This window comes from Amphiprion ocellaris, chromosome 10, assembly GCF_022539595.1.
Source record: "Amphiprion ocellaris isolate individual 3 ecotype Okinawa chromosome 10, ASM2253959v1, whole genome shotgun sequence".
In the NCBI taxonomy this organism is placed as follows: domain Eukaryota; kingdom Metazoa; phylum Chordata; class Actinopteri; family Pomacentridae; genus Amphiprion; species Amphiprion ocellaris.
Genome location: NC_072775.1, coordinates 23,435,396 through 23,460,253, shown reverse-complemented (window position 1 = coordinate 23,460,253; position 24,858 = coordinate 23,435,396). Strand labels below are relative to the sequence as shown.

Sequence of the window (24,858 nt, the reverse complement as noted above, 5' to 3'; positions counted from 1 at the left end):
AAATGTTCCTCTGTATCCCTATGTAGATATTCCATTAAAAATCATCTGTTTCCAGCTAGAATAGTCATTTACCACATTAACAATGTCTGGACTGTATTTCTGATTCATTTAATGTTATCTTCATTGAAAAAAAATGTTTTTCTTTCAAAAATAAGGACATTTGTAAGTGACCCCAAAGTTTTGAATGGTAGTGTATGTCACCTTATCAAATATTAGGCAATCATTACCTGCTGAATTTATTCTAGAGTCTAGAATCCTTTCTGCTGTTAATCCATAAAACTAAGTGGCATTAATCAGAGTTTTACCTTAGAGCACTGCCAGCAGAGTATGTTTTATGAATCAAGCTGTGGGGAAACTCAAATAAAAAGCCTTGAATCCAGCACACATGGTTAAAAAAGCAACATTTCAGTCATGCATAGTGAGGCATCAAACAACCACTGTGGGAATACAGTTGAGTGTACAGAGTAGTCTTCCTCGCTTTTGTAACTTATGAATGAAATTACTCTGTCTGACACGGAAATGTCAGGAGCTAGCAAACTCCTTGTGTGTGTTTCTGCTGTAGAGATACTCGGCAGTGTCTCTGCGCAGCATCACCACTGAGGTGTTGAAGGTGCTGAACGCCACCGAGGAGCTGCTGCAGGGAGTGGAAGGAGGAGACAACGGCCGACTGTCCACCAGCTCACTGCCCCCCGACACCGACCCCGGCAAACTGGACCAACAGTTCTCCAGACTGGAGGAAAACGTGAGCTTAGTTCACTGTTAGTTGCTGTACTTCTAGCTGATGCTTGAAGCTAGTTTTCAGTGTTCAGGAAAGTACTGCTCCCCAGTTCTACATTTTAAGCCAGGGGTGTCAGACATACGGCCCATGGGCCAAAACCGGCCCGCCAGAGGGTCCAATTTGGCCTGTAGGATGCAGCTAATAATTTCAGCTCTAGAGCAGTGAGTGGTTGTTGGGTATCTGGGTAAATAATGAAACTGATGTGTATATGAGGGTTATTGCGGTCCAACAACAAACTTTAGCTCCAGACCTCGTGAGAGGTTCCAGCTTGATGTTGAGCTCTTAAAATTAATTCATTATGAAGCTAAGAAATATTAAAGGTTTTTCCTTTGTATACATTTCCTAATTCATATTTTTGCTTTGGGGATTATAAGTTGAAACGCTTGCAATGCTCTGTCTTGCACTGTGTTGATGTCTTCAGTCCACAGGCCAAAGAAGAGGCTCACAGCAGAACTGGGTCTGACAGTTTTAAAGGTGAAAGCAGAAACTGAAGTTGCAAACTGCAACAGGAGATTTCTCTGGGCCAATAAAGCTTAAAATATCTTATACACTACCATTGAAAAGTTTGGGGTCACTTAGAAATGTCCTTATTTTTGAAAGAAAAGCAGATTTTTTCCAGTGAAGATAACATTAAATTAATCAGACATTGCAGTCTAGACATTGATAATGTGGTAAATGACTATTCTAGCTGGAGACGGCTGATTATTATTAGAATATCTACATAGAGGTACAGAGGAACATTTCCAACAACCATCACTCCTGTGTTCTAATGCTACATTGTGTTAGCTAATGGGGTTGAAAGGCTAATTGATGATATTTTCATGGAAACATGAAATTGTCTGGGTGGCCCCAAACTTTTGAACAGTAGTGTATATAATTTTAGGACAACTGCAATTAATGTAGTTTTTCAGAATAAATAAATGGTGTGTTGAACTGGTTTGCTGCAGGTGTACGTGGCGGCTGGTTCAGTGTACAGTCTGGAGGCGGAGCTCAGCGACCTGGAGGAATGTGCCAGGGGAATCTGCAGCTCCACGTCCGATATGGAGCTGTCTTTCCTGGAGGAGCAGGTGGCAGCAGCAGCTGCCAAAGTTCAACAGTCTGAGCTGCAGGTGCGTCAGAGCTGGATACGCAACAGAGTTTAGATTTGAAAGTGGCATATAAACAAAGTTTTGGAAGAGCAGACCGATACAAGGACCATACTCATGCTGGGAAAAAAAAAACACAAGGTTCAAACTTTGACCTTAGTCTGAATGACTTGTTACACAGTTGGCTTTAACTGGTTTGGGACAGTGTCTTGGTGGTTAGCACTGTGCCTTGCTGCTAGAAGATCCCCGGTTTGCATCCCAGCATTCCCAGGATCTTTCTGCATGGAGTTTGCATATTTCCCCTGTGCATGCGTGGGTTTTCTCCAGCTACTCCTGCTTCCTCTCACAGTCCAAAAACATGATGAGGGCAATTGGTGATTGTAAGTTGCCGGAGTGAATGTGTTATTGTTTGTCTCTATATGTTGATCTCTGATAGACTGGTGACCTGTCCAGGGTGTCCCCTGTCTTCACCCTAAGTCAGCTGGGATAGACTCCAGCCCCCCACAACCCTAATGAATTTTAAGTGGTGTATAGATAATGGATGGTTTGGGAGAGGTTAAAGTGTAACAGTAACATTTGGAAGCACATTGGGGGATTTAGCTTCTTGTTGGTTCAAGAACACTATACTTTACACATTTATGTTTCTGGTGTAGATATCTGACATCTCAGCAAGAATAGCTGCTTTGAGGAGTGCAGGCCTCAATGTGGACGCACAGTCACGCTTCACTAAGACGAAAACTCTTCCAGTTATGGTACGGTACCTGCTTACATTCATACAGTACAGTGGAAGTATCAGAAGACGATGTCAAACTTTGTACACGAATAAAACATATCTGCATTTTATTTATCTTCTTTCAGCCTGTTACCCTGGACTCCTCTAGACAGCTAAGGCGGCGGCTACCTGCACCACCAGTGAAAGGTAAGAAAGTCAACGTCAGTTCCGCATTGACTATATATAGTCTATAATAATTGTCTTACTAGTTGGGGTCGGCAGATATTTGTCGGGATTGAAACAGATTAGTAATCAATGAGAAAGATAACCGGTATTAGACTGCCAGTTAAACCAGACAGCAAACTGTATTTCCAAGGATGTACTGATTACATTAGAAAGGTTTTTAGTTTGCATAATGACAGACCCACATATATTTACTTTTGCTGGATGGTTAACATAAAAATACTACATTATCATAACCTCCTAGTTTAGGATTTCAGTTCTGGAATTTACTTGGTAGTCTTTAGTGACCCAGTGCAAATTACTGCATTGTTCTCATCTGCTGCCTGAGTATTGGGTATTGGTGTACTGAATTAGTATTTTTGATAATTCGTGTCATCATAGCTGTAAAAGCACAGGAGAGATCAAATGTAATGATGGCTCAGTTCCAGTAAATATCCCCAGAATGAGCACTCCTAACTCTATTAGTCTTTTTTTAACAAGGTTTCCCAGATATGTTCAGCTAAAATGTCTGCTGTGCAAAGTGCTTACAAGCATTAGTGTGTATGCTAGTGTTATTTTATTTTTAGTAACTTATGTTTTTGGATTGCAAATTAACCAGTGTTTCTCTCCATTTTTTTTCATACTATTTTACAAGACAAGGAAACCTGAATAACTGAACCAGGACTTTCTGCAGTACCTCCCAGCACAGCAGTGCCTTGACCCCTGTCGCTCTGCAGCCTGCAGACCAGTCTTACACTATCCCTTCACACACCTTTGCCTTAATATAGTTTTCAACTAAACATGCCTTCAAATAATAGGGGACACTAGCACTGTATGTGTATTTTAAGTTGTATGCCACAGATAATGCAGGAAATTGTTGTTTCTTGTATTGTCCTGTCAGAAAAAATGTTGTAGTTTAAAGTGGTGAAGTAAGTACATTACACACCAGTGTACAAAAAAATCCAATGTTTTAATTAGAATACATTTTATAAACTTCACTTTAACACTGCTGTTCATTGTAAAGGCATATTTTGGTTCCTTTGTAGTGGGGTTGTATGAGGTACTTACCCAGACAGTCAGTGTGTTACCTACGGTACAGTTAGGCACCACCTCTTTTTGAAGCAGCAAAGAAATGCTCTGAATGGGATCAGCAGCAAAGCATATTTTTACCACAGCCCTTTCCTTTGGCACTACATTTTATTAACCCTAGAACTTCTGTATTCCTACGCTTAAGCACACCAGTGCAATGCATTGTATTACACTGCTGAAACTGTGAGTGACACAGCTGAAGGATACAAGGTGCAGCATTGATTTACTTACACGTAGAAATATGGAAGTTCTAATAAAATGCAAACTGTGAAAATATTCTAGACATAGTGTACACTTGAAGAGATACACACTACTGGTCAAAAGTTTTACAACGCCCCAATTTTTCCATTTTTTTTGTTGGAATTGAAGTAGTTCAAGTCCAACGAATAGTTTGAAATGGTACAATTGGGGGGGGCAATATTCGAATCTCAAAAATAATATTTGGATACCACTGTAACAACCGACTATTCGGATATTCAGGTCCAACCCTAGTTGTAGCTTCCTTCGATTCTCTCTCAAGCACTCTGTCCCTGTCCAACACTATGTCCTCAGAGGAGTGTCCCCTCTCATTTAGATGCAGGTGCACTGCTGAGTCTTTTCCTGAGGAGCTGCCTTTCCTGTGTTGTGCTATGTGCTTTCAGAGCTATTGTTTAGTCTCCCGCTTTACATCGGCCTGTGCTCATTGCATTGAACTGCATATAGAACATTGCTCAGCCTATGTTTGGGTGTTTTACCCTTGGGGCGAGCCAGTTTGTGTCTGAGAGTAAATCCTGTGTTTGGAGTGCACCAAGATGTAAGAGAAAATCCTGAGGAATGAAAATGTTGTTGTGCCTTTTCCATTTGATGTTTTTTTCTGAATCTCTCAGCTGATTTAATGAAGACCCAGTTGGGATAACCACAGGTTGGCTGCTTCTTATTTCCCTCTGTCTTGATAGGGCCATTCTCAGCCCAGTGCTGTAAGGTTCTGATAACACCCAGCTCATGTTCCAGTCAAATAGCAGCTTTCCGTCTTTATGTGTAGGTTCTGGGTCCTCATTGAGTTAGCTAAGAAACCTGAAAAAACACCAAATAGAGAAGAAAAGAGCAAGCAACAACATCGTCAGCCTGTATATAACTGGTGTGTCGGAGAAACTTGAAAGGATTTTTTTCAAAACATCATCCCAGTGCAATGGTTTTAACTTGCGGATAGAACACCTAAACATGAGCTGAGCAACACCATATATGCAGTCCAATGCAGCGAGTAGTCCACAGGCCTACATAAAGGGAGAGACTAAACAACAGGTCTAACAGCACATATGGCACAACACAGGAGAGCAACGTCCTCAGAACAAGACTCAGCAGTCTACCTTCATCTAAAGGATAAGGGACACTCCTTCAAGCACAGCAACGTTCGCATTCTAGACAGAGACAGATGGTTTCAGAGAGGAGTGAAGGAAGAAATCTATGTTAAACTAGAATAACCTTCTTTAAACTGGGGAGGTGACCTGTGGCACCACCTCTGAGCCCCATACAGGGTGTCTCTAAAGTAAAACAGAATTTTGTTGAAAGACAAAAGAGTTGAACTGGTACGTCTCTGTAGACGTGAAGAATGGACATATTGAAAGATAGGGTTAGGGTTAGGAAAGTGATTTTTTGGGGCTGGCATGAATTTTAGTCATGGCCAATTCTTTAGTTTCGGCTGATATATTTGGTCATCCAGAACGGGGTTTGTCCATGACACTGCCTGTTTCTTTAAACTTTTTAACCACCTTCGCCTCCGTGGAAAAGCCTCCTTGGATGACGTGCATTAAATTCATGTGTTATCTTTCGATGTCAATCAATATTTATTTATTTTTGCCACTGTCCAATATGGGGAGCTGCTATTGGCTCCCACAGATTGTTAGAGATACAAAAGGTAGACCCTCCTCCTGGTTAACACATAGATAATTATAATCCAATACAATGTACACTACCAGTCAAATGTTTGGACACTCCTTCTAATTCAATGTTTTTTATTTATATGTACTATTTTCTACATTGTAGATTAATACTGAAGATTAACACTTTATTGTTTACAACATAATTCCATATGTATTTATATATAGTTTTGATGTCTTCAGTATTAATCAACAATGTATAAAATAATTAAATACAAACCATTACATGAGAAGATGTGTCCAAACTTTTGACTGGTAATGTACATTACTCTGAAATGAACCATTTTGCACAATGAATACTTCTACTTTTTAATCGAATACTTTTACTCCTAACACCGTAATTCTATCCAGTGCTATTGTGACTTTTACTTAAGTACAAAATCTGAGTACTTCCACTACTGACTGAGAGTAAGAGACTGCTGAGGCGTTGAGATGACTGTTGAAATGGACCAATCAGAGAAGTGGGGTCATCAGCCGCTGTCCTTGTCTCTAAAGTCTCAGAAGTCTACTAGATATGTGAGTGAGCATGGAACAGTTGGAGGCGTATAATCAGTTGAGTTCATGCTTGTCACAGCCCCATGTTTGCAGGACCACATATGTGCACGCGGAGCTAAAATGCTCAGATGCATGGATGGTTTTCTGCTCGTGGATACTGTGCCTGGTTTTCACGTGTTCAGGTTTAGAGCGTAATTAAATGGCATAAAGTTGGGGGCAGTAATCAATACCTGCAACCCCAACCAGTCAGTGAGAGTGAGGAAGTTTCTTGGATAAGAGGTGTAATGTCTTCACCAAGTCCAGCTAACTTTTTCTGAAGCACTAACAATATACATAAACATGATCATGGGCAAGTACCTCATACAACTGCACTTTAAAGACACTGAACTATCCTTTTAAGTCGTAAAAAAAATAAAATAAAATGAAACAAATAGTGTACAATAAGTAAAAAGACAGAAACTATTAGCAGTAGATGCAGTTACTGGATGAAACCTGCAATTTACATTGTTTATACCAGATATCCAATATACACATGACACATACATGGGAACAATTACAGCATGATAGAAAAATGTTGTGATACTATATCATGTATAAAATTAATATAAAAGAAAAGTAATTATGGATAATGTTTAACTGTATTTTTCCATGGTTGTGTATGTTGTAGCGTACATATTTGTACAGCAAAGCAATCAGTAAATGTCTTCTGCCTGTATTATAATTTCACAGAAAATAAAGAAAAATCTACATTACAAACACTTGCTGCAGTGTGAGAATATCTTATATTTTGGCATTAACGGTCTGAAAACACTGTGCACCCTGTTTGCCTCTCAGATGCAGGTGGGTGTACTGGTGAGGAATTTAGTCTGTATTTTTGAGATGAGGAAATGACACCCAAATATGACATTCCACTTTATGAAGAAGGTGTGGGAAGGACAGCACTGGAAAATAAAGGCCGTCTTTGAGAGGAATGGTTTCAAAACATTCACCAGTGCCACCTCTCACTCTGTGATGCAGCTGTAAACACGAGCATATGACCTGAGCAAAGTACAAAATAATAGTATTTTTGTCCTTTATGCCTTAGAACAGTTCTACGGCTCACCAAAATAAAGCAAACAGGATCTGACGTTACAATTTCCACACTGAGGTTTTTGTGTCTTTCAATGCTCAAATTGTGTCTTTAAAGTGAACTTGTGCAACAGCTAAATAGGAGAAAAATCTCAGCATTCAAGGAAGGAATGCAAACTCACATAGAGAACCAGCTCTGTCCCAAAGCCTCATGGATATGTAGTATTGGTCAGGAGCTGTCTGAGCCGAGGAAACGCTCCCTCTGATCAGGAACTATGAAACCTTCCTTCTGTTCGCTTTCTCTTCTGTCAGAGATGACAAAAGACTGTTTGGGGTCGATGATCACCGAACCTTCTTTGTCCTGACCGGGAGTCTCCACCTCAGTGTATGAAGGCCGACCAGATCCCCGTCTGAACTTCATGATTGGCCAGCGAGTTGGGCGTCGCTGTGGGGAGTTAAACAGAAATGAATTCACGAGCAGGACTGTTCACAGAAAAATGAATATAAAATAAAGACATCTAAAGTTCTTTTTCTGAGTTGTGTTGAGGAAAATTCTGTTTTCCAACATTCATAAGGATCACCCATCCATCCATCCATCCATCCATCCATCCATCATCTATACACTGCTTAATCCTCATTAGCGTCATGGGGGAGCTGGAGTCTATCCCAGCTGACTCAGGGTGCAGGTGGGGACACCCTGGACAGGTCTTCAGCCCATCGCAGGGCTCATAAAAATCCTATACTCATTTTAAAGTGCCCTGCTAGGACTCAGTAAAAGCTGTAGTTCAGGTACACTCACCTCCATGAAGAAAAGACTGGCGCTGGAGGTGGGGTAGTTGTACATGTAGATGGACATAAAAATGGCTGCTGCCATGACGAGCATCACCACAACAATGCCTGCCAGGAGACCAGTCTGCAGCCCCTCATCACTCTCCCCTGCATCCTTGTCTCCTGCTGTACAAAGATTACAGTGAGACTGACATTATCATCAAGCCTGTTACAGGAAAATCATTTAAATGATGCTGGAATCACAGAAGAACTTTACACAGTGGATTTACTAGTTTCAGATGTAAATATGAATTAGAGTGTGTGCCCATGAATGACTTACGTATGTCATTGATGTGCAAAGCGATCTCAGTGTCATCTGGAAAAGAAAAACAATGATATGATACACTACTTGAAGTATGTCACATCAAAATCGCTTTTTGAAAAATCCACTTTCAAAGATGTGACCATGTTCAATTTCAGTGTAACACAAAAGCTTTGCTTTAAAAATCATTATTTAGATTTAATGTTAAGTTTTAACTCAAGAACTGTAGCACACTTGACTTGAGGTGAGCTAGTATATATAGATAATCCAAAAATGTTTTGGTTTTTTTGGGAATTGATTTATATTTCAATGGGATAAAAAAAAAAAAAAAAGAGTACAGCTACTTACAAAGTTGAACTGTGCTTTTGCTTGAATTGGGCATTGTATTCCTTTCAGCTTTCAAACAGTAGCCAGTGCAGCCAAAAATAACAGCCTTACCATATTCTTTCCCAACCAGAGTGATGCACATACATCAGGTCATCCTTCAGTAGCTGAGGACACTATGCAGTATTTAACATAGCGCTGTATACGCTCAGCTATGAGCTAACAGCAGGCTGGGAAATAGCTGACCACTTGACCCTTACTTAATGCTGTCAGACCTGACAGAGTACACCGGGCATGGATACTGTGCAACAACAACAAACATTAATTTATGAGGTTGTAACGATGCCTGCCCTGAGCTGTGATCCGTACTAACTCACTTAGCAACAAACAAGATTCAATTCAGTGATGCCATCAAACAAGGGGATGCTGTACAAAAGGAGTTGTACAGCTGTCTTAGAAACAAATAAGCCCATATCTGCAAATAGTAGAGTTTTAAAATCATTAAACATACATATTCTAAATATATACATACCGTTCAGGGTTTATATATGTGTACAGCATTTGAGTTTACCAGGTGCAGATTTGCTGGTTGGAGGCTGTGGACTCGATATTGTTCTTCTGCTGTAGCTGCTGTGTGTCGAGGGGTTGCTGACAGTGGTGGTTTTGCTGAGGGGCGTGGAAGTCATCCCAGAGGTCCTCTGCTGCTCTGAGGTTGCTGTACCAGGAGTGGTTGTGTGTATCGGGTGCTGTGATGTGTTGTTTGTGACTTCTAGTGTCCGCAGACATCGAGGATCACGTCTCTGGCAAACAAAAATCAGCAAACTCTTGTGTTTAGGTGACAAAAATACTGCAAAGTTCTAACTCTGTTATGAAGTCTGTAGTTCACTGCAATGCAAACAATAAGGAAAACCTCTTCAGGGCAGCCGTGGTCAACCCAATCCTGTCGGTTACGATCAAAGCCACTGGAGCATCTGAGAAAGGAAGGAAATATTGTAATTGTTAAAGCTTCATCTCCACAACATATTGTATGCAAAGTGCTCAAAGTTTCCACAAATGGTAGCAGCTGATAATATTTTTTAAATAAAATGAAACTGATCAGAAAGAAGGTGTGGAAAATATTGACAACATACTATACAGTTTTTCACTCCAACAAAACAACGCAGCCTGTAGTAAACCTTGTAGTCTCAAGGCTAACTGTACGAAGCTATAAAATACATTACGCAGATGTCCTACTCCCATCTCAAAGATTGGGATCAGGGCCGATCAAGGCATTTTTTTCAACTGTTCTGTATCAACACAAACCTAAACCCCATACTTTGTTTATGTGTGCTCTCACACAGGTGCTATAAAGGGAGCGGCCAATTTGTGGCAAGATGCTGGGGATGCGTTATTAATCAATAAACTGATAACACAAAGTGAGCACAATAGACATTTGTCCTGTGCTGATATCAATGTTTTAGCAAACAGACACATGAATTAAGCCACAAAGACAGGTCTGTTAGATATACTACTAGAATGTAGAGATGCTCTCCTAGTCCCAGCTTGTCTCCAAAAACACATGAGAACATTAAGTATCACCTAAAGTCCAAACCTACATTCAAAAGTAAGATCATGGTTTTTCCTGCACATTTTCAATGGCCCCCAATGAATATATATTTTTTAAAATTTCATTGTTTACAAAACCATCTACATTAGAATTTTGCAAAATTAATTCTTGCACAAAGGGAAAGATTTCCAAACAGGACAAAAAAAAATATTAATACTGTTGCTGCCAAGAAACCAAGAAACTCAAATTATAAAGATGTAACCATTTGTAGAGATTTTCTATTACTATATTTTCAGGAATGTGCAGCCTTCTCTGTGGTATGTGCTCACTGAGGGATTTTCCAGTTTACCTTTGTAGCCTACTGCACCAACTGCAGTTAAAGCCAATCTGAGAAGTGACACATGGGCCACAGCTGGAGAACTGCAGACATGCTGAGAATAAAGAAAACAGTGAAGGTTGAGGAGGAAGAAACGGCTTTTCCTTCTGTAAATAAAACTGGAATGCATTTTTCCTGAGCACCCTGCAGTGCAAAGAGCTTACAACTGCTACTGTCAACAGTTTTTTTTTTACTACAAAGCTTTTCTCTTTTTGTATTCATATTTAAATTGCTTACTAGGGAGAGGGAGCATCTCCACTGCTGTAGAACTGGAGATTTTTGATTTGGGGATGTCGACTTTGTGATACTCATAGATGGTTCGCCGACGAACATCTAAGGAACGTCAGAAAATATGTGATGTTTTCAAATACTGGTGGAAAGTGAGGTGCTAAAAATGCAGTGAAGTTTTTCAGAACAAATCTGCCACTCACTGGGAATCTGCTCTATCTCATGAAGCACCACAAAAGCATCTGACAAGCCCACTTTGACGGGATGATTCTCAGAGCTGATGTTGCTGATGCTGATAGGAATCTATGAAATGCAAAATGTTCAATGAGTTACCCTATTTCTCATTATAAAAGCAAAACACGAAGAGGAAAAGGAAGGTCACCTCTCTGTAGGCAAAGACAATCCGTCCACCGCTGTGCAGAACTGCCTGAAACGTGAAAGTTCCCAGACTGATGTTGTCCTGGAGATGAACGTGGTCCCACTGAACCACCAACGCAGTTCCTAAATGGGGGACATGGACATTCAGACTCATATTAAAAACATACATTACCGTTCAAAAGTGTGGGGTCATCCAGACAATTTCATGTTTTCCATCATAACTCACACTTTTAACATAACTGCACAAGGGTTTTCTAATCATCAATTAGCCTTTCAACACCATTAGCTAACACAATGTAGCATTAGAACACAGGAGTGATGGTTGCTGGAAATGTTCCTCTGTACCCCTATGGAGATATTCCATTAAAAATCAGCTGTTTCCAGCTAGAATAGTCATTTAACACATTAACAACGTTTAGACTGTATTTCTGATTCATTGAATGTTACCTTCATTGAAAAAAAACTGCTTTTCTTTCCAAAATAAGGGCATTTTTAACTGACCCCAAACTTTTGAACGGTTGTGTATATTTAGTAAAAAAAAAAAAAAAAAAAGAAATTAAATTTAGAGCATGTAACAAAATTAAACACTTATTAATAGCACTGCAGACTTATTTTAATGAGAAAAAGAGTGAATCTCTCCTACCGTTATCACAGTAAAACACAGTAGAGTTTTTGGACATGCTGGGGTCAAAATTCGCCATCAGTGGAGCGATATACTGAGTGGCTGTGAGCAACCGATGGATTATATCTCCAGTGTAAATGAAACCTGGCAGAGGATGACATGCACAGATTGCCATCAGCAATTTGTAATGTGGGGACAAATTGATAGTATGACATATTTCCATCAGTCACTACATCAGCAGTGCGAGTTCCTGTTCAACATTTTTGCACAGAGAATGTTCATATTATGCAACAAAATTTAACCAGTGTGGCTCTATGTCAGCACAGCAAGCAATACTTTAGTTCTACATTGTTCAAACACACTGTCATATGCATTAAAAAAGAATAAAACGTAAACACAGAAAGGTACTATTTAAGTGTGCTGATTGATTTTTCATATTGTGAGCTAGTTGACAGTTAATTTTCTGCATGTTTCTCTACTCTAAATCTCTTCACATCTAAATTCCAACTGAAATAATAGTCTCATAACGTTTAACATTTTCCTCAACATTAGGACCAAACTACATCACTTCCCTTTGGGAAATGTCTCAAAAAATGTGCAAAAACGGCTGTGATGGGAGCGCTCTCTTCCAGGATGATTCTGCCCCCATCCATAGGGCACTTACAGGTAACTGAGCGATTTTCCACCAACATGTCAGACAACACTCTCCACCACCGTCATCAAAACATCAAATAAGGGAATGTCTTTTGGAAGAATGGTGTTTATCCCTCCAGGACAATCAGTGCTGCACATGGTGGCCCAACAATGACATTTTATGTTGTTTTTTCTTTTCATATGGTACCCATCTGTAGCGCAGCATCTCAAAACATCTCAGAACAGTTACTGAGCCTCATAATACCTGAGGAGGCACCTTGTACAGAAAATGAAAAACACTGTGTGGTTCACAGTCACTTACCTCCAGTTGCAACAGTGATTTCTTTGAGTAAATGGCCATAGAAAGGAAAGTCAAAGGAAAGATTCACTCTCTGTAAACAAAAACATAAAGTGAAACATTAACTGTACCATAAAAGATGGTCAGCAACATGAAAAACATTTATTTTTCCAGATTCTTTCATTATATCAGTATTAACTGTATGTGGAGCAGTTTGTTGTGTGTAGAGAAAGAAAACTTAAATAACTCTCTAATGGGCACTTCATTATTAGGACGTACGTGCAGTTTGGGCATCAGAATTATTATATAGGGAAATTAAAACTTTTTTATTCACAAATGTCCACATAAATCTGTAATTTAAATGTTTATATTAGTTCTTAAATTTGCATAAAACACTGACTGTCCTACTTGTTCAGACAGGCTGATTTCTTACCTCTGCTTGTCTGTGTGTGTTGGACAGAAAGCCATGGACCTTCCACTCGTCCTCCTCCATGTCGTCAATGTTCACCCACAGCTCTTTAGCAGTTGTGTCTCCAGGACCATAGATTTTAGATGTGTAGTAGACATGATCAATGTCCTACAACATCATATAAGACTATTACATTCTCATGTTTGCTTCTTCTCCACTTGTACGTTCTTAACAGTGCATGTAATTTTCTAACAAATTACATACTTTCTCATCTGAATTAGCTATAAAAATATATTTGCATTATGTTATCAGCCAAATGTCACTGCTTGAGCATTCATTCAGGCTACAAAGTAACACATGGAACTGACATTTCACAAGTTAAAAAAAAAACAAAATACCTTATTTAAGAAGAATCTCATTAACCAATAAAATCTGTTTTTTGCTTTTGACTTTTACTCCCACATTTATTCATCTGAGAAACCTCTACTACCTGTAGAATGACCTCACCACAATCTGTGTAGAATTATCGTGTCCTTCCTCCATCAGCAGGTCAGGCTCCGACTCCTCAGGCTGGTGCCGGTCTCTGTAGTGGCCCCTCTTATCTGCAGCCCAGCTAGGGGCCCCAGACCTGGGCCCAGATGTCCACCTCTGCTCTCTGGACTGGTGGTTCTCTGTGACTACGTATGACTGCATGTTAGTATGGTGAACGCCTAAGGAATCAAAGATGAGGGACAAAACTTGACGTTGTGATGACATTCGCTGCCTTAATGTGTCTTTTTAGCCATTAAAGAGGACATTAATACATTGATAATACTATCAAAATGCCACAGATGTGTGTTGATGCTTGCACAAGTGGGTAATATTATAGGACAGATTTTATAATTAAAGGTAAAAAAAAATGTGTATGAACGCAACTTCATATATATGCTAAGCAGAAAACAAATACAAGATTAAACTATTTCACTAGTATTTTGTTTTAAATACATAACTAAGAATAAAAAAGGCAGGACAAACGAGCCTACACTTATTTAGCCAACATTTTCTTAAATATCTTAAATAGTACATTAACTACATACTTGTCACATAGAGTAGGGACTATCAGAAGGATAAACATAAGGCAACCCAAGATAATCCAGTTGAAATGAAACAATGTAAATATGATATTTTTCATAAAAAGTACCACTTAACAAGCAGCCATTACACACATAGCATCATTGCTATGAGTATTTCCCTCCATATAAACATCATATGGTTTGTCACTTTATTAGTTATACCTAATAAACCTAATGTGGCTTAATACAACAGTCCTGGACTAAATTCCAGCTCCACAAAAGTTAGAGTGTTTGTTATGTGCTTAAACGTCTTTAGAGATGTTGTGGTTTGATTTTACAGTCACGTTGAGGCTGTAATTTACAGTGCTGCTGAATTATTTGTGTTACACTGAAAGGCACTTTCAGTATTTACTCTACCCTAATTCATAGAAAAGGGATGAAGAAATTAGTACAAACTACAGCCTTCAAAGGAGACCACTATGAAACAGTTCACCTTAAAACTAAACATCATAACCTTAATTAAGGTATATTTAAATGCACGGCTTTTGGATTAGAGTGCATCAGATTTGCTTAGGGCATCTACAAAGCTGGTGACTGACCTGCAATAAAGATCTTGAAAGAGGCACACCGCATACATGATACCGTCAGTGTGAAGGAATAATAATTTCGCTAAGTTAAAGCTCCTTTTTTGGGGCTGCACAGTGGGCTGGTGGTTAGCGCTTCTGCCTTGCAGCTTCCCATCATCTTTCTGCATGGAGTTTGCATATTCTCCCTGTGCAGGCGTGGGTTTTCTCCGAAAACTCCGGCTTCCTCTCACAGTTCAAAAACATACTGAGGTTAACTGATAATTCTAAATTGTCCCTAGGTGTGAATGTGAGTGTGATTGTTTGTCTCTATGTGTAGCCCTGTGATAGATTGGTGATCTGTCCAGAGTGTCCCCTGCCTTCACCCTCAGTCAGCTGGGATAGACTCCAGCGCTACCACGACCTTAATGAGGATTAAGCGGTGTATTGATGATGGATGGAAAGCTTCCTTTTGGGGGAAGTTAGACGTGGAGAATATCCGAGCTGTCAACAAATCAGTTCCTACATCTTTGTCTCAAATGCAACCGCACGTAAACAATCAGCAGGTGCCATGTGGCAAACATGCATGGTCCCTCTTCCCCTCCAGTGACAACAGCGTGTCCAGCTCTTCTCTTCACAGTGGAGGGTGAAAACATGCTTCACATTCTTCACACCAGCAGCTCCAGGACCAGGCATGTGAGGCTGGGCAGCCGTGGGTGTTGTGTCTATATATCTGTCACATGGTGGGCTGTGGGGGCTGCAGAGGCCTCATAACCCTCCATCTGTGTGTTTGTGTGACTGATTTAATCTGTAGTTGTAGATATGTCGTTTTATTGGTGACACAGCTGAGAAACTCCAAGTATCAGGAGATCCTGCTCTGTAAGTTTAGTTGGCAAAAAGAGTGATTCTTTTGCAGAAACCTGCAGCAACATATCACAGAAGGACCACATCTCTAATTAGTCTCCACCAATGACCTCGAAGTAAGAATTCGCCACCTGGTGGCTGGATGTGTTTCATCACATGAACACAGAAAATGGCTCCTGAAAAAGAGCTGGTTTGAATTTGTGATTTATTTTTCCCGGTATGTATGGTCAAACAGCTGCTTCCCCATTGTAGTTTAAACACCTTGCAGGTGATTTTTCAATAGGCCGACGATAAAATACATGTGAAAATGGAGCACAAATGAAGCATAGTCAACCTAAAAAATATTGGTAATGACTAAACCTACCATTAAAACCAGTAGTTCAGTGCTTGTAGTGTGAAGAAAATTCAAATGACAGCACTATACTAACATTAGGTGACAGTACAACAGGATGTAATGCTAAAGCTATCAGGTGTACAGCTGGAAAACTGGTTGCATTGGACAAAACAAGAGTGTTTTATATACACTACAGTTCAAAAGTTTGAGGTCACTTAGAAATGTTCTCATTTTTGAAAGAAATAGTTTTTTTCAAAGAAGATAACTTTAAATGAATCAGAAATACAGTCTAGACATTGTTAATGTGGTAAATGACTATTCAGCTGGAAACGACTGATTTTTAATGGAAGATCTACATAGAGGTAGAGAGGAACATTTCCAGCAACCATCACTCCTGTGTTCGTGCAATTACGTTAATATATGAATAAAAATGTGAGTTTTCATGGAAAACATGAAATTGCCTGGGTGACCCCCAACTTTTGAACGGTAGTGTATACACTAAAGAAACATTAGGAACACGTATTATCTTTGCTACACAATGTGTAGTGCTATATGCTGTCTGTACCTAGCCTGTACAAAATTGCGCAAATGGACTTACTTCTGATTAAATATGATTTAACTTACTTACCATAAGCAGGTGTTAGCTTCATGAAGCTTATCTGAAACTGGACAACAATGACCAGACTCGTAACGACCTCAACCATATTTTTCATTTTCTCCAACTTCAGCTACAGAGAGCAAAGAAAGCCGGCAATTGGCGCAATGAGAGTTTGCGCCGCTGACTTCGTATTCTTCAACGTCTCTGTCAAGTTACAGAAATGAAAAAAACAAAAAACAAAACAGAAAACTAAAAATAAACAAAAACGCAGCTAACTCAAAGTGAACTCTTTCTGCAGCCTTGTGTGAAGTCTCTCGTTATGTTATTGTCCATGTTGAACTTTCAGATTATCCGCAAACCATCTGTGCGTCAGTGCAGCCTCCAGCACTGAACCGCTGCTGCGCTGATGACAGTCTGGACCTGTGGACGCGTTGCATTCAGGTGCCGTCGTAATTTTCACAATTACACATTCTCATTCGTATACTTGTCATTTTGACCACATTTTATATTCATGAACTGAAAACAAATTGTTTATATCAAACTGTAAAAATCATACCTACATGTTGTAAGAAAAAGCTGTGAAAACATAACTATGTCAATCTCCTGCCATATTTATTTACACAAGTTGTATGCTAAAGTTTTATTATTATCAGTTGCAATTGTTTCAATACCACAAAAAACTGAATTAAATTATCAGGATTATAAACCTAAAGACAGATCCAAAGAAAAACTATGATGTTTAAATTACGTCTCCATACACTCCACTTGCAGAGATTAGGACTATTGCAACAGTTAATCAATGGTAACAGTCAGTTTCTAAACTGTAGGACCTGAATGTGCAAAAGTGGCACTACAGTTGTCAACAATGACATTAATCGCCAACTATTTTGATAACTCATTAGCTGATATGAGTAATTTTCAAGGTCCAAAAGGGGTTTTACTGTCATGGGAAGGACAAAAGTAGACATTTGTTCATCTTATGCTTTGGAAAACACTGATTGACATTTTTCATCATTTCTTGACAATCTAGAAACCAAACAAATAATCAGTTAATCAAAAAAAGATTGACTGATTAACTAACGAAGAAAAATAATTGCTTGTTGCTACCCTATTTCTAAGATAATTTGTGACGTAAAAAATATTTTCTCACAATTTCATGTAAAGATTTAGAAAAATGTGTGCATGAGATGTTGCAATAAAGAAAAGTCTTTTCAAAGTTATACTACTGCCAGTGGTGGAATGCAAACACATTTACTTGTATGTATGAGGTATGTGCACTTTTCAAATACTTAATTTTATTAAATATTTGTTGATTTTTAATATTTTACATCTGTTCCACTACATTTCAGAGGGAAATACTGTTGTCAGTACTCCACTACATTAATCTGATAACTTTAGTTACTTGTTCTTTGCAGGTTCAGATTAATAATGTAAAATGTAACATATAAATACTATATAATATGGTAAAACTTGGCAAACATAATACCAGTGGAAAAGTGAAGTTACCACATGGCATACAAAGTAATTAAAATTTAAAAAATAACATTTACCAATTGCTAATTTTAAGCAAGGTAACCAATGCCGCACCAGTAATTTCAAATTAATTTAATATCTGTGCTTTAAATACATTATGTTGCTAACACTGTGGTATTACTGCTTTCTTTGGAGTAATTTTCAACCTGAATGTGCAGTAAGGTTGTAAAACTACTAGGAACACGTGAGTAATTCCAACTTTGCCCACTAGATGAAGATGAATTGTGGCATGATGAAAAAAACTATAACCAAAGCAAACTACATAATTACATTGTCATTACTGGTAGAATGGGGAACCATAATGCTGTATTATATCTACAACAGTATGCCTTGTTACTCTGACAAAGAACGCGGCAGAGTTATGTGACAATTGGCATACATTTGTCTATTTTTCTGTTTATCTGTGTGCAACATTGCTCAGAAACAGACTAACAGACTTGGATGAAATGACACAAGGACCAAGTAATTAGATTTTGGCAGTGAGGCCGCTTAGTTTTGGATCCATGGATTTGTTAAAGATTTCTGTATCATTGCGAGATAGCAGCACGGTGTCACTGTAACTATGACTGCAAGTGAACATTATGTCAGCTGCCTGCTGACGATCACGATTGCTACAACAAATCGACTGCTGGGGACTTACCGGGACTTATCCGTTGGAAATGATACGACAACTGAGCAGCCTTGGCCAAGTGCTGCGCTCGCTGAATGCTTTTCATGTTAACTTTGCCATGAACTGGTAATCCAACAACTCATCGTGTTTCTGTAGTGCTGCTAGAAACATGACTAGGAACATCTTGATAGCATTCAAAAATGGGGCCACATATTTTTAGTAAATGCACTATTATTTGAATATCAATTTCTGAAATAAACAGATAATGAATTCTGAGTGTATGGTTTGACAACATCCATCCATTATCTACACATCGCTTAAACTTCATTAGGGTCACGGGGGACTGGAGTCTATCCCAGCTGACTTAGGGTGAAGGCAGGGGACACCCTGGACAGGTCACCAATCTGGTTTGACAACCTGCATTTCCTAAACATTAGTGTTTTATTAGCATTCAGAAACAGTCATACATATTGTAGTCAGAGAGGAAAAATACGAGTGTAAATGCTACTCTGCTCTGATTTTGTTTGGATCCACGAAAATTTACATATTCATAAATATCTTTTGCATGTACACTTCAGAGTATTATTGTATGAATGTAATTTATAAGTAGATCTCTCCAATGTTTTGCTAATTTGTGTCGTTTAATTAGGACAGGAGCACAGTAGTTCCCGCTCATTTATAGAAGACTAATTTGAACCTTGTACGGTGACTGATGGCATCAGAAAAAAGAAAGGTGCATTCTAGATATCTTAGCTTAAAAATTAATTCAAGAGGGGATGGTTGCATGGACAAATGCATGTAGTGTCTCTGGCTCTGACATACACTCCCAGTCAAAAATTTGGACATAACTTTTCAATGTTTTTTTTTGGGGGGGGGGGGGGGTTTAATGATTTTTTACATTGTAGATTATTACTGAAGACATCAAAACTATAAAAGAATACATATGGAATTATGTTGGAATCAAAAAAGTGTTAATCTTGAGTATTAATCTACAAGGTAGAAAATAAAACAATAAACAGCATTGAATGAGAAGGTGTATCCAAACTTTTGACTGGTAGTGTAGAAGGTACATCGCAGTCATCATACTCACTATTCAAGAAGTCATATTTAATGAAAGTCCTCATCAACCACATCACTTTAAGTTCACAGCTAATCAAAGGATGGTAAAACTTTAACTACTAACCTTGCAGAACTAAAACTGTTCACTGTAATCTAACTATTCTCAGAGCAGAATCCACTTTATGTCATGAAAAATGTCTAAATCCTGAAGTGCCAATCTGTCCAAAGCAAACGGTGAAAGGTGTTCCAGCTTAATTTGTGATAAATCACTGTCTTCTAAAATTTGTAGCACAGACAGGACTGAAAACAGTTACCTACACCAATTCCATAGCATCATTTGTTCCCAAAGACAATGAATTCAACATTTGTACAGTGTACTGTTTTTAATGCCTGAATGCAATACCCACAGATAACATGATTTCTAAGGGATGATAGTGGAAAAAAAAAAGGTTCGAGTTATGACATAACACAAGGACACTTCAGGCCGAACCAAACTAGAGATCATCTTGAGATGGGATCACACCAGCTGTGATGCCCACCAACACACCATTACCAACTGAGAGAGCGTAGCTACTGTTGTTTTCAGCTAGTGAGACAGTTAGTGTAGTAAGAACCACCACCAAGGCCGTCTGGACAGGTGTTCATTTTGTTGCATGCGGGATACAGCTGCAAAACTTTACAGGTCTGTACATGGGATGTAAAAAAAAGGCCACATTTGATGCTGGGTGTTGTCTGACCCTTGTGTACTTGTATAGCAATTACATTTAGTACAATGTAGTAAACGTAATAACTGCTATTACATGGGTACACGTTGATAGGTGCTGAATTGGTGTGATCCCATTCAGATGATCTAGTTTCACCTTGTGAGATTGTGTATGTCACCATTCCAAACTGCCATACTAGAGACACCTATTGTAGGGAGAACTATCGCATAGGCAGTTCTAAACACTTCGTCAGGTGTTTGTATGTCAGATTTTGTCCACACAATAACTGTACAAGATGCAGTCATAAAAGATTACAGGTTGTGTGGTTGTGATCAAAATGACGATTGTTGTGGCATCGTCTTGACCAACTCTGTCCACAGGCACACATGGCCGAGTAGTCGAAGCTGTCTTTGTGTTGGTTCTTGCTAAAGTAAATGTCTCCAGGACCACATGTCATAACACCAAAGATGGATAGACTCACAAGGTGAAAATTATACCAGCTCCACTGTCACAGCCAGTAATGGCCCAAGAGGATAGTTTAAGGAGCACAGGTGTCAAAATCTGATCCCAATACTACAAAAGGCAACACAACTCCGGAAAAAAAAAACAATTAAATCACACACAGTTGTTTCCAGATATACCAAGTATTTGTTTGAGCTATTAACTAAATGAATCTCTTGCAGGAATAATGGTATGCCAAAAGAAACAGAAGCTTTTTACTAAGGGTGTTACATGTGCATTTTTTACACTAAGAATTATTACCACTCTACTTAAAACACTGGAATAAACACAGGTTTGCTGATAAGACTAGGGTCCAACATGCATTTAGTGCCAGTGGTTTAGTTTTTCTTGATGTTCTCGTTTTTTTCCCCCTCCTACTTTATTATGTGCCCTTTCTGCTGTGTAAACATTAACAGGCAAGTGCAAGAATGAAGGCAAAATAAATCCTCAACCAAAGCTGCACTGCATGACTGACTCAGTTGATGAGAAATAGTTTTGAAAAGCCCTGACTAGCTTAAAAAAATCATATTCATTTATCTTTTATATGACCCGACACTGTGATTTAAAACATTACATTTGCTGGACTTTTACAAGAATAATATTTTGGGAATGATTTCTTACAGAAAGCAAGATGATAAGATTGATACTGCTCGTGTCTGTGATCAGTAGTACTGACTGAAAATATTACGGTACAGCCGCTCCTGTGGAATAATAACTCCAACAGGCTGCTTGCCTACCTGTGTTGTCTGTGCACTTTCTTTTTTGGATGAATTAAGCAAAAAATATAGAATGCATTAATGAGACACAGAAGTGCTGGTGGGCATATTATCAATCTTCTCATCTGATTCTCAAGAGAAACCGTGTACCCCAAAACATTGTAGAACTCCTTTAAAGACCTGAGCCTCATCTTAGCACCAACAATATGACTGGCGTGAGCATGGTTTTCATTGTTTGTGATGCTCCTAAATTAAATCAAGGTATCAGAATTATTTGTACTAGGATTAATTCATGTCTATCAATGCTTCTGACAGCAACTTTAACTGAATGGTTATTTGTGCTGGAGATGTGGGTGGAATGAAAACAACTGAGAAGAGCAACCTTAAATTTAAACACTTAAAATTTCAGAAGCTCCACTTCAAAGATGAGAGTTGCATTTGCGGGGATGATGGGTGGGTATCCGCGGGCGCCATACGCGTAGTCCGGTGAGCAGGTCAACCTGGCCAACTCCCCGCAGCTCATCTATGGAGGCAGTGAACAGCAAGTTACATAGAGTTAGTGAAACAGGCTAATTAATTGATGGCAGGGAAACTCAGGTAATTTACACTTCCATAAAGCTGTATTAAAAAACAATAATTGTCAATATCGATGCAGCAGAAGCAAAGAGATCCTGACGTGTAGTCCCAAATACGGATCAACTCCAGAAACACTGATCTCTCCAATTCCTGTAATGCACATTGATAGCAATCGTTGCCCACTACATGCAGACTTATCACAATCCTGCTGCATTTTGTAAATCACAAACAGTTCACTATAATATATGTACCTGATGCAGCTTGGTGTAACTCATGGTGACTACCTGGCTCTGACTATTTAACAGTCCCACATATATGAGAAAAGGACTAAAAGAAAACTCTACACACTCATGTTTTGGTTTGCTTTTGTGAATGAGGTGTTACATCTGATTAGGAGGTGAACCCATGGCAGGTGAGACATGAGAGTGCAGATTTTTCTTTAATCAGTCTGTATCGGGCTGCTAGGTATTTAACACTAGCTAGCCAGATATCAGGTTGATGTCAAGGAAGCACAAGAGGAGTAGATAAATTAGTCAACATCCTTGTCCTTTATTTCTATCTGTAGTAACACTAAGTGGGGATCTGTTTACTTGAAGTCTCTGGAAGTAACAGTCCAGAGCGCAGTGGAATCACTTCTAATAACAAGAATGACCATATCTGTCAAGAAAAAATGATATTTAAGGTAGTTTTCCCAAATGATTCAACCCTACATGTGACCTAAAAGTCAATGCCTCAGTCAAACTTCTGTCATGGAACAAGAAAAACCTTAAAATCCTAAATAGGCTGAGTTTTTGTTTTTGTTTGTTTATTTTTTTATTTTTTTTAAAGAGCTGCAACAAGTAAGTGATTAGTTCAAGCTTCAACTCGTCTTTGACATTGAAATAAATATCTTTGGGTGGTGGACAAAACACATTTGTAGACGTCAACTTGACTTTCTGGTAAAATTCGTAAAAACGTATGTGACTCCACCCACATCACTCCACCCTACAGTATTTCACCAGTGAAGCAGTATCATGGCAGGAAATAGATCTTTGTGTAAATTCAGTGAAGTGACCCTTGAATGTCCCTCTCCTTACCCTAGCTACACCTTCATCCCAGCCACGGATCACTTCTCCTTCTCCCAGTCTGAACTCGAAGGGCTCTCCCCGGTCCCTGGAGGAATCAAACTTCCTTCCATCCGGCAGCGTTCCTGTTCAAAAGCAGCCATAAAATAGCATGTTAGCCCTCTTTGACTACATATTATAGCCAAAATACTGCGATTTGACAGTTCGTGGAGTAACATGTTAAGTATAACGCAACACTGGGAGAAAATACACTGCTTAATGCACACAACACTGCACTGTTTGAGCAGGGCTAGTTCGACATTTTGGGACATTGGTGTGAAGCTGCCTCGGATACGGTTAGCATGGTGTAACTTAGCACAGCGGCTGCGAATGAAAGCTAGCTTAGCTCAGGTTGTATATTTTTAGTTTTTTTACGTGTACAACGGTGAATTTTAGAATTGTGTGTGTGAGTTGACATTTTCGACAGCTTTTAGGACGGAGCCTTGCTATCCTCCACCTCATTTTCAGACTGTGCTAAACAAGGCTAAGCTAAGCTAATCGTATGCTAGCTGTATTTTCCTACCACCGTGCAGATGAATGGCACAGATTTTCTCATCCGACTCTCGCTGTAATTACCAAATGACTTGGGGGCTCATTTAAAATATTTCAAACAGTTACAGTGCTGGGTGGTTTTCATTTAAAATGAAAGCGAATTAACAACCTTTGACCAATGCGAAATAAAGCGAGTCTTACCGACGTAGTGCACCGTAACCTTATGTCCCTTCTTCGGGTAATTCTGCCCTAGATGGTGAGAATACAGGTTAAACTGATACAATCTGAAAAGGAAATATGATACTGAATTTACGGAGTAACTGCAATATATCGTTACCATCCCCCGGTTTTATGACTTCGACGTCTACTCCCATTGTTCTTCTGGCGCAGTGTTCCCTCTGCCTGCAGCTGTCTGACTGGAGCTCTACCTCATGCAGCGGGTTGCCTCGTTCACTGAAGCCTTCACGTCTCACGTGGTTTGGAGGGTTTGTCAGACTGAAGGCAGTTCATGTCTGTGTAGAACTGCATGTACACTAGCACAGCAGTGAGATGGGGATGATTGTATGTTGGTATCTAAAAGGTAATTGTTTTTATTTGCTTCACTCAGGGGCGCAGTAGTGAGGTTGTCTGACTAAACCAGGGGCCCAGAAGCCCCACAAAGGTGCCCTATGAAGCAAGTTTGGCCAGGCGTTGTGTAAGCTGGCTCAGAAAACCTAAAACTCCAGTCAGAGTAAAAGGGTATCACAACAACTTATTTTGTTAACCAGGTTTTCTACATCAGGCTTTGTGTGACCTCATTAGTCGGGAGTGTTTGATGCACTGTGTTACTCCTGCTCAAAATGAGCGTGTTAAGATGGAGGACTATGAGAAACATAAAAGATGAT

The 24,858-nt window shown here is 39.3% G+C and overlaps 3 protein-coding genes across 8 annotated transcripts in view; 1 reads left to right on the top strand and 2 right to left on the bottom strand.

Annotated features, from left to right (window-relative positions):
* The window catches only part of LOC111583293 (rab effector MyRIP-like), a 48,999-nt gene extending 41,943 nt beyond the window's left edge, over positions 1-7,056 (top strand). For all 5 annotated transcript variants that reach the window (XM_035958174.2, XM_023292299.3, XM_023292302.3 and 2 more), the window contains 5 exons: positions 563-742; positions 1,726-1,887; positions 2,517-2,615; positions 2,722-2,782; positions 3,453-7,056. In XM_035958174.2, the coding sequence (XP_035814067.2) occupies positions 563-742; positions 1,726-1,887; positions 2,517-2,615; positions 2,722-2,782; positions 3,453-3,466 (516 nt within the window). In that variant the 3' untranslated portion in view covers positions 3,467-7,056. The remainder of the gene's footprint in view (positions 1-562; positions 743-1,725; positions 1,888-2,516; positions 2,616-2,721; positions 2,783-3,452) is intronic.
* Positions 3,749-19,766, bottom strand: LOC111583292 (plexin domain-containing protein 2-like). Of its 2 annotated transcripts, none has more exons than XM_023292298.3 (14): positions 16,711-19,766; positions 13,777-13,979; positions 13,294-13,437; positions 12,885-12,954; positions 11,951-12,073; positions 11,312-11,430; positions 11,133-11,232; positions 10,939-11,034; positions 10,675-10,756; positions 9,690-9,750; positions 9,351-9,579; positions 8,474-8,509; positions 8,165-8,319; positions 3,749-7,810 (listed from the first exon to the last, which is right to left on the bottom strand). In XM_023292298.3, exons 1-14 carry the CDS (start codon positions 16,793-16,795, stop codon positions 7,595-7,597), a joined length of 1,719 nt encoding a protein of 572 aa, XP_023148066.2. In that variant the 5' UTR covers positions 16,796-19,766; the 3' UTR covers positions 3,749-7,594. The 2 variants fall into 2 exon arrangements, with proteins under 2 accessions (XP_023148066.2, XP_035814065.2); XM_035958172.2 differs by having other exon boundaries at positions 8,165-8,316.
* Positions 19,767-20,246: 480 nt separating this feature from the next.
* Positions 20,247-24,424, bottom strand: LOC111583291 (peptidyl-prolyl cis-trans isomerase Fkbp12-like). Its single transcript, XM_023292297.3, has 4 exons — positions 24,312-24,424; positions 24,176-24,223; positions 23,456-23,568; positions 20,247-22,326 (listed from the first exon to the last, which is right to left on the bottom strand). Exons 1-4 carry the CDS (start codon positions 24,346-24,348, stop codon positions 22,201-22,203), a joined length of 324 nt encoding a protein of 107 aa, XP_023148065.1. The 5' UTR covers positions 24,349-24,424; the 3' UTR covers positions 20,247-22,200.
* Between the last annotated feature and the right edge of the window lie 434 nt (positions 24,425-24,858).